Source organism: Rhinolophus sinicus, chromosome 14 (genome assembly GCF_057876585.1).
Source record: "Rhinolophus sinicus isolate RSI-liver-muscle chromosome 14, RSI-T2T, whole genome shotgun sequence".
NCBI lineage: Eukaryota > Metazoa > Chordata > Mammalia > Chiroptera > Rhinolophidae > Rhinolophus > Rhinolophus sinicus.
In genome coordinates this window covers 16,147,701-16,160,720 of record NC_142514.1, presented here as the reverse complement: position 1 = coordinate 16,160,720, position 13,020 = coordinate 16,147,701, and the positions used below count along the sequence as shown (strand labels likewise).

Here is a 13,020-nt window from a genome sequence, read left to right as displayed (position 1 = left end):
AAGGGCCTTCGCTCTAGCTGCTCCCTCTCTGGAAAGCTCCTCCTCACAGATCCAACTCTTAGCTCCTCATGCTCTCATCTTTCTCAGCAAGGCCCACGCTGACCAGCCCTCCCCATCCCCTAGCCCACCCTTTTCTCCACAGCACACATCATCGTATAACATACTTGATACTTTACTTGTGTGTTGTTTATTGTCTGTCTCCCGCCACTAGCATGTGAGCTCCGTGAGGGCAGAGATCTTTGTTCACTGATGTATTCTAAGAAACGGACACCGTGCTGAGCAGCTAGTGGGCACTCAAAAATGTTACTGACTAAATGACTTTAGCAGGACACATTTTTTTAAGGGTTGCATTTATTTTAGTATATTAGAAATATAATAAATGTGTCAAACCTGTAAATTCAGTAGTGCCGCGTCCTTTCATGGCTTTTAAAGAAAATACCAGGTATTTCACAAATAATAATATTCACAGGTCATCTGAAGGGGATTTACAAATTGGGAAACCTGGCCCCCTGACAGCAGAGATGCAAATCCAAATCCTCTGCCATTCTAGAGCCTTTCCAGTCTGAGGGTCACGTCCTCCGATTTTCAAACCTGACTGTACAGTCATCTAGGGAGCCTGCTGAAAAACAGATTCCTGTGTTCTACTCTGGAGTTGGGGCCTGGAATCCATATTTTAAATAAACGCTTGGGTGAGTCTCCTGTAACCAGTCTAGTGCTGGGCAAGGATTAGGACTTAGACGGCTGGATCCGATGACCTCTGAGGGCTCTTTTAGCTCAGATGTCCTGCCGTTGTGACTGAAATGTGACTGACCACCCTGCACAGCAGGGTTTTTCAAAGTGTAGTTTTAATGCATTAGCACCAGTATTAGGAAAAAGAAAAGAAAACATAACAGACTATGAAATGAGAATGCATTGCCCGGAGTAAGAGGATTGTTTCATGAAATGTTTTTCAGAGGTGAGTACATGGGTGATGTAAAATATATTTATATTTGATTGTGGGCTATGGTTAAAACTTTGAAAGTTAGTGCTGTCGACAGAATGATTATTGAATCTCCACCTTCAGTGTAAGAATGTGAGTTTCTGAGCCCTACAAAGTTCAAGTCTGAGTGGAGTTCAAGAATCTGCATTTTTAACAGGTGACTGATGCAGACAGCTCTAGAGCACACTTAAGACCACTGCGCTTGGTGAACTCCAACCGTCCCCAGGACCCAACTCATCCGGTGCTTTTCAATACTGGGGGTGGGTGGAATGCTCACCGGGGAGCAAATCCCAACCCCTCATTTCTGTGGTGGCAGTAAGTGATGATTTGGAAAAGCCTAGTTATCATCACTGCACTGTTATATTGGGGAGGAACCCTATTTTGTTAAATGTAACATTAAAAAGGGCACTTGGTTTTTTTCCACCTGGAAAGTGGGGGAAGGAGGGACATGTACTTCTTGTCCACTTAGCAGCAGGGGCTGTTTGGTTCAATGCCATGCTTCATGGAGATAAGCTCTCAAGTATTTGTGGAATGAATGAAAAGACAGAAGTACTGAACTGAGAGAACAGGAAACTGTCCCTGGTACCTCTTCAAGTTGCTGTCACTCCCAAAGCCCCATTCTTCACAGATTTTAGGATCCCTTAAAAGAAGCAAAGCCCAGCAAACAACCCCGCATCCGAGCTTAGTACCTGCAGTGACTAACCCGCACCCTCACCTACTTTTCTTTCCCAGGAAAGTTAACACTCAAGCCATAGAATAAAACCTCTTACATGTAAGCCTGCCAAGAACACAAAGTACACTCAATAAATACATAATATTTACATACCGACAACAGCTCCTACTACATGCCAAGTGATTTACACATACTACCTTAATTCTTGAAAAGAATCCTGCAAAAGCAAAAAGAAAGAAAAAAAGCTGCACTATTTTACGTAAGACCCGAGGCTGGCTGACCTGCTGAAAGTCTCACCTGAGGAGTAAGTGGCAGTGCTGCTATCTGCGCCCAATCTGAGCAACAAGCTGGCCTCGAAGCTCAGACACTAGGCATGTACAGTAAGACAAAGACTTGGGACTGAGATTACGGCACATCAGTGACAAAGCGCACACACCTCTCATTCTGAGGAGCTGTCGTCCTTTTAATTCAGGGGCTACTTGGGTGTTTGTCCCTACAGACCCAATTGATGACAAGTTAAGACCAACTCCATTTCTTTGATTGCCGGCCCTCTTTGGGGACTTAGGGAATATAAGCTAAAATGATAAACTGCATTTTGTAAGTTGGTCAACTTAATTTCAGGGAAAATCTGCTGGAAGCATATTTCAAAGAGCAGATGTGTGCTCTTTAGCCTTATTTCTTAAGATCTATAAAACTGGACAAAAAGACAGGGGTTCTGCTGACTACCTTGTTTTGAAGACTGGCTCCACACCACGACTTGTGACTTTGGACAATTCATTCCCCTTCTGTGCCTGTTGCTGCGCCTTCCCCATTGTACCATCTCGTAGTCATGAAATGAGATAATACATACACATCAGGGAAGAACGCCAGCCAACACCTAGGAAAGCATAACCCCTCCCCTGGAGTTTGCCCGGACAAACACCCTGAGTAACAACCATTATACAACTAATTCCTAAAATTAGAGTTGGAAGACAGCCAGATGGCAGCTAGTGGAACTCTTCACAGACAACAAGCCTATTCTGTCTGCCAGGGACCTGCAAGGGATTTGAGATGCTTCACTTCCAAATTCTGGGCTCGTACTCACTATGATATACCATGTAACGTTTGAGCAGAACCCATCTTGCAGAGCAAAAACTAGAAATACACTACAGGAAACACTTCCAGAAGCAGTCACTATGGTGTGAAAAGGGTTAAAAGTCTAGTCATCAAAGCGATAGGTTCAGCGGGGAAGTGAGGAAGTCTGCAGCACCATTTCTGGGAAGTAGTTGAATGTCTTTGTCTTTCAAGCTATGTAACTACAGACATACTTATCACATAAAAATTAAATCAACAGTAATAAATATAAAATCAAGTTACGTAAGGTCCTCAATTAGTACAACCATTTTTGTTCAGATCTGTAACAACACAAACCATCTGTACTCGTTTCCTAAGCTTTCCTGCACCTGCACCTTGAACAGTCTCATTCAGTCCCCCTGGCGCCCCCGGGGTGCCTGAGGCTGGATTCCCCTCTGACAACCAAATGGTGGTTTCCTTAACAAGCTGCTCTGAAAGTGGTTCTGTGCCCCCAGGCACCAGCTAGGTCTCTAGTGACTGGCAGCTTCAACTGTGTGGTGGTTTCTGGACCTCACCGCTCACCTGGCAGGCCTGGGCCTTACCCCTGGAATAGGACTCAGGCCTGTGGCAGCCTACTCAGTGTGGTCTTTCCCCACCCGCTGGCTGGAGCACCAGCATACACGTGGAGTTTAACAGATTGGGACTAGCAGATGGTCAGACTGCAGGAAAAGGAAGTATAAGATTCAGAAGATAAGGTTACACACAAAATCCAGTAAGCTAGTCTGCTCTCGAGGGCCAGAGGCTGCAATTTGCCGTTACTTCCCTACGCCACGATGCAAGCAGGTGAGGCAGAGAGGAAATGAGAACATCGGTTACCTTCTTCCAGCTTAGCATTCTTTCAACTCTCTATACCACCTAACAGCTTGAAGATATTGTGCAGGGACCTTACTCACTGGACAGATGACCAAGAAAACAGGACAAAAAGAGCCTCTACTGGTGCAGTCCTTCAGAACTGACATTCAGTGCTGGCTGCGTGGATAAAGCTGTATGGCCTATATATGCAGTAGGTGACATATTACGTACGCCACTGTAATAACATGAGAACACACTTGAGAAAAAAAAACACAAATTAAAATTATAGATTCCTCGATTATTTAAAACAGAAAGCCTAGTAGGTAACAGTAGCCATTTGCTAATTCGCGTTTCCAATGGGGAAGAACCCAGTGTCGTTAGTCCTTTCGATTAGTTATTTGCCTTCAAGACAGTCCTTGTGGGCTGACTTTCTAATAGCTCAAAACGGTAACATATGCATATACACAATTTTCTACAGTTCTGGTTACATTTTTAAAAAGAACTGTAGACTACTCTCACCTGGGTTTGGACGTCTCCCCTTTAGCCACCCTCCGTGGATGAAAATGCCAAGCACTTACAGTAACTTAAGCGGTTTCCCCATTTCTGCCCGAACTCCCCTTTTTAATCTGTCCTGCTGCAGCAGCTGGGGCCTCCATTGGTGGGTTCTGTGCCCTGGCCCCTACCTGGCCTGATCTCATCTCCTCTGCTCTTGCTCTCATTATATGGTCTCCCTGCTGTTAACCACAGACCGGGACGTCCTAGTGTTCACACGCTGGCTGGCTCCCCCATGTACCTGGCTAAGTACCAGTGAGCACCTTGTATCCCATAGCACTTCACACATGTGATTATCCTGAGTGGCAGAATGTTTGACATCCCTGACCTTCAGGCACTAATATCAATAATAGCCCTAGTTGCGGTGATCACCAGGCCACCCACACAAATTTTCAGATACCCCAGGATGGGGATGGATAGGTATTATTGCCCCAGCTTGAGAGCTCTCCCGGAGAGGTAGTTGCAGGACTAGAACATTGAACCAGCCAAGCAGCATCCAGGATTTCTGGGCCTGGTATTGGGACAGGCAGATGCCCACCAGGGACACCACCTTATTCTGAAGACAACCACAATGTGACATGGGGACAGAGGGTCACCTAACACTGATCCACATTTTCATGGGTAGGAGCTGAACGAATGAGAAAAATAACCACACAGAAGAACTTCATAAAACTAAATTTATTCAAGAACTATCCTGGGATATGACATCGTCCCTCCTGTTCTTGCGCTGGGACGTGGGCAGCGTTCCTATACTTGTGCGTGCATATAAGTCACCTACGGAGCTTATGAAAAGGCAGATTCTAAATCAGCAGGTCTGAGGTAGGGCCCAGGAGTTTCAACAACTCCGCAAGTGACCCAGCCACTGACTAGCACGCTCAGCCCAAAACCTCAGCGCTTTAAAGAAAACAAACACACACACAAAACATCAGTGCTTTAGACCCCCGTGTGGTACCCGTTTGGAAGCCAAGCTTCTAACCAGAACAGAGGGTACGTTTTCCTGACACTGGCTGCTCTAAACTGGTTAGAGAAGGACCCCCACTCACTCCAGTCCCCAAGATGTTTCATGACTCACCTAAAATAACATTGCTAGAGCTGGACTAAAATCCCGGAGTCCTTTTTTCACTGGGCCAGGAGCCCAGGCAGTTTAACTTTAAAATGGGGCAGTCACCTGAGTACATAATCCAACAGGACCAGGTGAAGGGTAGGCAGGTTTATACTGTTAAATTGTAATACAAACAAAACCACAGATACATAGCAAACGGCTAACAGTAATGCGCACGGGGACAGTGGCAGCATCAGAAACTTTCACTTTACGTTATTTCTGAAATGCTTTTAAATGAAATCAGCATGGTCTCCATTTCCTCTGTACGATGTACTGACTTCCCACAGCAGCTAGCACCCAGCACTAGTTAGCTAGCTAGTCACAGAAGTTAGTTTGTTCTCAGAGATGTTTATTCCAGTTGTAATTGTTACTGTAACTACAGACGTTAAAACAAGTGAGGTTCCCCATAAAAATGAAGCCAAACCACAAGTATCAAGACTCCTTCACAAGTTTTGGCTCCACTCACAAGGTGGTGCCCTGGCCCTACAGTAGAAGATTAAGAAGTGAATGCACACAGATATTTTAAGTGAAATAGAAAATATTTGGTAACGCATTTCATGATTTTCCCTTTAACCAATCAGGTCTGACCTTATTGGGTAAGATTTTTATCATCACGAAACAAAATAAATCACATTTTCATAAAAAAATTAGGCACACCGAATAATCTCTGGATTTTAAAATACCCACAAAGGCAGCTAACAAATCAGAGCACCATTAACAGCAATGAAAAGGTGGCGTCAGGACACCCGATCTCATTAGTCACAAGTGAGCAAGTTATTGAACCAAATTAACATGTGCTCAGAATTTAAACCCAAGACTGAAAACTGTGAACCACCGGCCAAGTATTGTGTCTAACGATCAAAGAAATGGTGGCTTTTGAATGTCACCGCTTCAGTGACCTGGACATGTACAAGCTAGAAAGTTCCACTTTCACACCAAAGGGGGAGCAAACTGGTAAGAGTAACATTTCTCATACACCAAAACATAAAATTAACCCTTTTGAGCACGATGTGCCTGGCAGAAGTCTAAGCATTCTACCACTATAAGCCCATTTAACCCTGAGGTATATTACTATCATTATTGCCTCCGTGATACAGATGAGGAAACTGAGGCAGAGAAACTAACTTGCTTAAGGTAACACAGCTCATGAAAGACACAGAAGGCATCAAATCCAGGCAATTTGCCTCAAAGAGCCCCCTCTTCTCTACTTACACTGCCTCTCAACCACCTTACAGATTCTCATTTTAAGTCTGAAAAGTTACACCAAAATTTAAGCCCAAGCATCACACCAAAGCCTGTGATCCCTTCACCAGACCTCAGTGCTGGTAAAATCTCTAGTGAAGAACAGAATCACTGGATCAAGGGGACCCTCCTAGAACATAGGAACCCCAGCCCCAGTCATACCTTCCCCTCTACAACCAGTTCCCAAGTGACCCCCACACCACAATCTATCACCAGGCTGTGGTGAGCACCGGCAATGCTGCGAAGCTCAGGCTTGGATCTGCCAGGAAACACGGGCATCCAAGCAGAGGAACACAGGGTTGTTACCAGCTAGTCCCATCGAAGCTTTAAGTGGCTTGAGATCCAAGGACTTGAATATGGCCAGGCTCCTTTCACAGAACACACACAGTAATGCACGTTTCATGGAAAATATTTTATTCGTCTTTTGGACAGAAACGGGAATTTATTTGCCAGGAAGGATGATCCCGTCATACTGCAAGAGAAGAGATTTTATGTTTTCAGAACAGGAGGCGACAGCAAAGATCGCAGCAATGGCTAATGTTTGAGAATTCAAACCTGATGCATGAACTTGGCTCTGAATCCTAGATCCCTTCCAGACTAAACAAGAAGCTGGTCGGTTTTAACGACTGCTACACTGAGAAAAAGGGGGCTCCAAATACGCCATGTTCCTCCCCGTCCAGCTACTAGCATTCATAGGGGTGGGGAAAAGGCCTGCTTCTGGGTGTTCTTCTAAACCACCAATCCTGGAAGCCCCCACTTGCCAAGTTGCCCAAATAGTCTATCTTTAAAGAAGCTACCCACCAATGATGCTCGATTTTGCATCCCCCAATCCCAACTTCATTCACCAACACCACATTCCACCATTTCACATGAGATCAAGCAGCATTACCTTCTGCTGGAACCAGCGCATGGCCTCTTCTTTGCTGATTCTGTGTTTGGCCCCAATGCAGCCTGTCCTGCGTTTCTTGTCTGCGATGCTGAAACCTGGCCTACCCAGCACCTGTCCCGGAATAACCAACAGTCACCTAGCCAGCTCAGAGTCAAGAGCAGACGGACAAGACTCACACGTTGCAGAGATCGACCTTCAAGAGTGACCTGGTGACCCAATGAATCATGGAGCAAGAGACCCACGATCTCAGTGGTGGAACTGTTTCCAGCCTCCTGGACATGCACCCCCATACTATAGGTTTGCTTTGGAGGCTGGAACTTGCAGCAACTTCCCCCCGCCCCAACTTCTAGTGGTAGGTAGCTAAGGATTTTCCACCACTGCTCCCCAATTTCCAAAGCACTTTTATTTTTAAAACCAGTATTAGGAAAAATCTTATTACACTACTGCATTGTAGAAAACGTAAAATTCTGAGAAGCACAAATAGTTATATTTCTCTCCTTTCACTTCAGCTCAGAAGTGCTTCTTAAAGGTTTGCTGTTCCCAAACTCCCAGTGAGCACCCAATTCTCATTACTGTTTGGATAGTCAAATCTAATGAGAGTGCTGCCATCTTTCAGTGTCCGTAATAATCAGGACGTCTGGTTTTTGCTAGTTTCATGGTTGGACCAAAACACTGCAGTAATGCAAATGGTCATTTCTACATTGAAATCCCCATCCTCAGCAAACCAGCTGCTCGCCAAACCTGCTTCTATGTCCTGCGGGTGGAAGCCACCCCTCTCCCAGGTCTAAGGGAGGGAGCTGGGAAAGACCAGCCTCAGTGCAGCCAACCTGCATACCAATGAGGCACCAACACTATTTCTCAAATTTTCAAGTCAGTGGCCACATGGAATAGTTTCCTTCATCCCCCTTTAAGCCATTATTGGTGGTTGCTAGACCCTAGGCTGTGAGCGTCACGTAGCAATGATCTTGTCTATCTAGTTCAGTGCTGTATCCCTACACATGCCACAAGAGGGGAACACCTTCCTTCCCAAAGGGGGCGAAGACAAAGGCAGACAACAGTCAAAGCGCCAATTCAATATGCAGACATCAAAATAGCACATGAAATAAAGAAGTAGCAGCTTCCACTCTCCGCACAGACCAGGAGTGGAAAAGATTAAAAATTCATACCACATAGAAGTCCAGGCCGTAGATACCAATGCTTGGGTCGTATTTGATTCCCAGATCGATGTGTTCCTGGATCCCAAAACCAAAGTTTCCAGTATCTGAGAAGTTATTTTTTCGTAACTCGTACTCTCGAACCTGAGGAGAAAAATACAGCAGTCACACTCCTGTCAACTCAAGTCCCAAAATAACGAGCTTAGCTTGCGACACTCGGCACCCCAGAAATACAATTCAATGCAATCTGGCCAGGGACAAAATCTGATTTCCTTACTACACACTAAATCACATCCCAACTATGGATTTCACAGAACTTTCCTAACTTTCAAAGGGCAGGGTAAGTCCTTTAGAAGTTCAGACATACAGATGACCAACGAGCACATGAGAAGATGCTCAACGTCACTAATCATCAGGGCGCTGCAAATCGAAACCACAATGACATCACCTCACACCTGCTAGAATGGCTATTGTCAAAAAGACAAGAAATAAGTGTTGTCAAGATGTGGAGAAAAGGGAACCCTTGTGTACCCCTGGTGCAAATGCAAACTGGTGCAGCCACTATGGAAAAACAATTATGAAGGTTCCTCAAAAAAAAACCCACAAAAAACTACCATGGTCTAGCCAATTCCACTTCCAGGTATTTCCGGGCATTTATCTAAACAAAACAAAAACACTAATTCGAAAAGGCGTATGCACCCTTATGCTCACTGCAGCATTATTTACAATAGCCAAGATACGGAAACAACTTAGGTGTTCACTGGTGGATGAATGGATAAAGATGGCGTGGTTATATGCAATGGAATGTTACTCAGCCATAAAAAAAGAATTTATCTTCCCATGTGCAACAATAGCATGGACCTTCAGGGTATTATGCTAAGTGAAATAAGTCACACAGAGAAAGACAAATACCGTATGATTTTACTTATATGTGGAATCTAAGAAATAAAACTCACAGATAGAGAATAGACTGGTGGTTGCCGGAGCGGAAGTTAGGTGAAATGGGTGAAGAGGGTCAAGAGGTACAAACTTCCAGTTATAAAATAAGTAAATCACAGTGACTACAATCGATATTATATTGCATATTTGAAAGTTGCTGAGAGCAAATCTTCAAAGTTATAAGAAAATTTTTGTCACTTTGTAGTGTTAGATGGTAACTAGGCTTACTGTGATCATTTCAGTGTGTACAAGTATCATTTTGTTGTACACCTGAAACTAACACAATGTTGTATGTCAACTGCACCTAAACAAAACAAAACAAAACAAACCAGGGCACCAAAAACAGTACATTAAGTTTAACCACTGCCACTATAATTATCTACATGTGTTAAGCTGGTGCTCTTTAGTATCAACCCATGATGAGATCAGCCTCACCTTTAGACCTTTCTCCAAGATTTCTTCTGCTTTGGCCCCACGGACTGTGCAGTGGACGGCAATCTTTTCATTTCTCCTGATGCCAAAGGATCTAACGGTGTATCTAGCTGCAGGCAGGAGTTAACAAGGAGTCAGGTTGTCACACTCCCACCGCAATGGTCTATTCCCCAGAACATCATCTCCACGACTCCAAAGAGACAGTAAGTAAGTATCTGCCCACTCTGAGTGGTGGTGTTGCAACCAGTGTCACCTACGTCTGTCAATTGGTTTCTTTTTGTTGTTGTTAATCGGTTTCATCCAGAAAACAGAAAACAGATTTCCCACCCTCCAAGTCACTCAGCTATAAGCAATTAAGCGGTAGAGTCATAATGTCAATCTCATGAAGGGGAAGTTCACAACCAGAATAAGCCCCTAGAAAGAAAGGTGATCACTGTATTCTAAAGAAAACATTGGGATAATAATAGCTAACATTTGCCAAAAATCTTACTGAACTGTTATCCCCATTTTACAAATGAGGTTCTGAGAGGTTAACTTGCCCAAGATTACAGTTGGTCATAAGAGGCAGGATGTGAACCCAAGGACTTGCCATATTCCACCATCCTAAAGCAACACAACTTTAAAAACAAAAAACGAACAATAGGGCCAGGCCCGGTGGCTCAGGAGCTCTGTGCTCCTAACGCCGAAGGATGCTGGTTCTATTCCCACAAGGGCCAGTGGGCTCTCAACCACAAGGTTGCAGGTTCAACTCCCACAAGGGATGGTGGGCTCCGCCCCCTGCAACTAACAGCAACTGGACCTGGAGCTGAGCTGCGCCCTCCACAACTAAGACTGAAAGGACAACAACTTGACTTGGAAAGGGTCCTGGAAGTACACACTGTTCTCCAATAAAAGTCCTGTTCCCCTTCCCCAATAAATTCTTTTCTTTAAAAATGGGGAACGATAGTACTGCCTACACTGTGTTTGGCACGTGGCATGTCATATCTAGTAACTCATTCTACCCTCTACAATCATATAAAGCATTATTATCCCTTTCATGTAAAAAAGGAAGCTGAGGTCCAGAGAGGCCAAAGTCAGACTAGCAAGCGGTGGAGCCAGGACTTGAACCCAGTTGGTCTTCGTACACAGCCCTGTCCTCAAGGCAGCCTATCTAACCCTAACTGCTAATCAGGCCTAATACCATTTACTGCAGCCACAACATTCCCACTCTACCTCATCCCTTTACGTGGGCTAGTCTTAACTTCTGCTCCCATAAAACCAGCTATTCCAACACCACACCCGATCTTAAAAGGAAGATGCTTCTTGGGTAACTCAGGAAGATATTGCTCTTAAGGGATGCCAACTGTCACCTTCAAAATGGGCATTCAACAGGCCTGACAGCAAAGCAGTCAAGAAGAGTCCAGGCATACCAAGCCGCCAGCCCTCCTCGTGCCTGCCGTTTACTCACCTTTGGAGAACACAGGGGTCTGGCCTGTGAGCTGCTCCAGGACCTTAGCTGCCCGGGTCAGCCTGTCTCCACTTTCCCCCACACAGATGTTGAGGCAGAGCTTGCGGATGCGAAGCTCCCGCATGGGGTTCTCCTTTTCACCTTGATCCTGCTGTAAAAGGGAAGCACAGCAGTCAACACACTTAACTCGCCCCAGCTGCGAGCCCACTATTTTTACACACTGTATATTCATTTCTGCTCATCCCAAACCGGAAGCCCTAAGAGTTTTATGTGTCACCGTTGTTTGGGAAGCACGAAGGAAGAAGCCAGCATAGAATGGGTGAACATTTAGGGCAGTGTCACGGTTACAGACACTGAGAATGAATCCCCAGGGGCTCAACGTGTAGGGGTGATGGGGAGCGCCGCAACGTAATGTCGATGGGGGAGAGAAAACAAAACTGAATTGCTGAGGAGACAGTAACCACGTGGTTGGGCCACGTCCATGCCATTCCGAAGCAGTTCCGTGGCGGCGGCAGAGCACCGGTCCCTTCCCAATCGCAGGTGCCGGCGGAGGTTTCCTAGCACCCGGGAAGCCTCAACGCCCCAGGACCGGAAACAGGTCCGGACCCCGCGTCCCCGACCCCTTCGTTCGATCCGCTCGCCCTCCAGGCAAGCCTACGGGCCCGCGTTTCTGTGCCTTCCAGGAAGCTGCCCCGAGCCCACTCCCAGGAGGGCGGGAGAGGCGGCAAGGACCAGGTCTGCGTTCTCGGCCCGCATGGCTCTGCCAGTGTCGGTACGGCCAGCATCGAGGGAATCCGTCCTCCTCGGGCCGCGACGAAACAGCCCCTGCGGGCTCGTCCGAGCGTGGATGGAAGCGGATGAAAGGAAGCAAATCCGAGCCTCAGCTACTCACCGCCATCACGAGACACCGGAAGAGAGAGTGAAGTTTCCGGCTCAGGGCCTTATGGGCCAGGAGGCGGGCTCTTCTCTCAAGCTAACCAGAGAGATGAGAGAAAAGGAAGAGAGGCGCGTGTGGAGCAGCGCAGTATCGGCTTCCCCCTCGTGGACACTGCTCGCAACTGCAGGCGACGCTGGCAGACGATCCGGACCTGAGTTTTCCAAGAGTTTTTAAAGCTCCCTGAACTGGGTTTCACTTGAGCTTCCGGACCCCATACAAGTCTCAGGAACTGGTGGTTCTTGCGTAATGAGACTGCCAGAACTACGTTAAATCAATTATGCAAATTATGAAGCAAACAATTTATTCTGTAACAGTGTAAACAAATGGAATTTATACAATTAGAACACAGTGGTGGCTTGAGTCCTGAGCTACGAAGACAGGCAGATGTGGTCCGGCCTTGGCTAATAGCTATGTGACCTTGTGCAGGTTACTAATTAGACCTCTTTCAACCTCAATTTTCCTCATTTTTAAAATGGGTACTCCCATAAGATTGTGCAAATTAAATGAGGTAATTGTGTAGAGCACAGAGTAAGCCCACAATAAGTGGTTACTCTTGTTATTAATATAAATCTATGTACTTCCAAGCAACCTCCCTTCCCCTCAGAAACAAGTGTTAGACATGGTCAATATATAATCAAGAGAGAGTCATCCTACAGGCACAAAGACGGCTTGCAGATTAGTCTGGCAGACAAGGGACGCTAAGAGGGCTCCCTGGTTGACACTAAATCCTTAGCAGCAGGACCTAAGGAGGTGCCGGGATCCACATCCC

General features: G+C 45.8%; 1 protein-coding gene across 2 annotated transcripts; it reads right to left on the bottom strand.

Moving 5' to 3' along the window:
- Positions 1-6,847: 6,847 nt before the first annotated feature.
- RPL11 (ribosomal protein L11) lies at positions 6,848-12,344 on the bottom strand. 2 transcript variants are annotated; one of them, XM_088790499.1, is made up of 6 exons: positions 12,207-12,344; positions 11,315-11,465; positions 9,871-9,977; positions 8,509-8,640; positions 7,343-7,453; positions 6,848-6,925 (listed from the first exon to the last, which is right to left on the bottom strand). In XM_088790499.1, the coding sequence occupies exons 1-6, from the start codon at positions 12,210-12,212 to the stop codon at positions 6,896-6,898; spliced, it is 537 nt and encodes a 178-aa protein (XP_088646625.1). In that variant the 5' UTR covers positions 12,213-12,344; the 3' UTR covers positions 6,848-6,895. The 2 variants fall into 2 exon arrangements, with proteins under 2 accessions (XP_088646625.1, XP_088646624.1); XM_088790498.1 differs by lacking the exon at positions 12,207-12,344 and adding an exon at positions 12,047-12,085.
- Between the last annotated feature and the right edge of the window lie 676 nt (positions 12,345-13,020).

What these genes read in the sequence shown, in the direction of transcription:
- RPL11 (XM_088790498.1), bottom strand. Translation starts at nt 12,070, where the DNA reads ATGCGGGCCGAGAACGCAGACCTG. An exon ending in GACCCCTGTGTTCTCCAAAG is followed by an intron (nt 9,978 to 11,314) that starts GTGAGTAAACGG and finishes TCCTGCCTGCAG; the next exon opens with CTAGATACACCGTTAGATCC. An exon ending in TGCGCTGGTTCCAGCAGAAG is followed by an intron (nt 6,926 to 7,342) that starts GTAATGCTGCTT and finishes CTTCTCTTGCAG; the next exon opens with TATGACGGGATCATCCTTCC.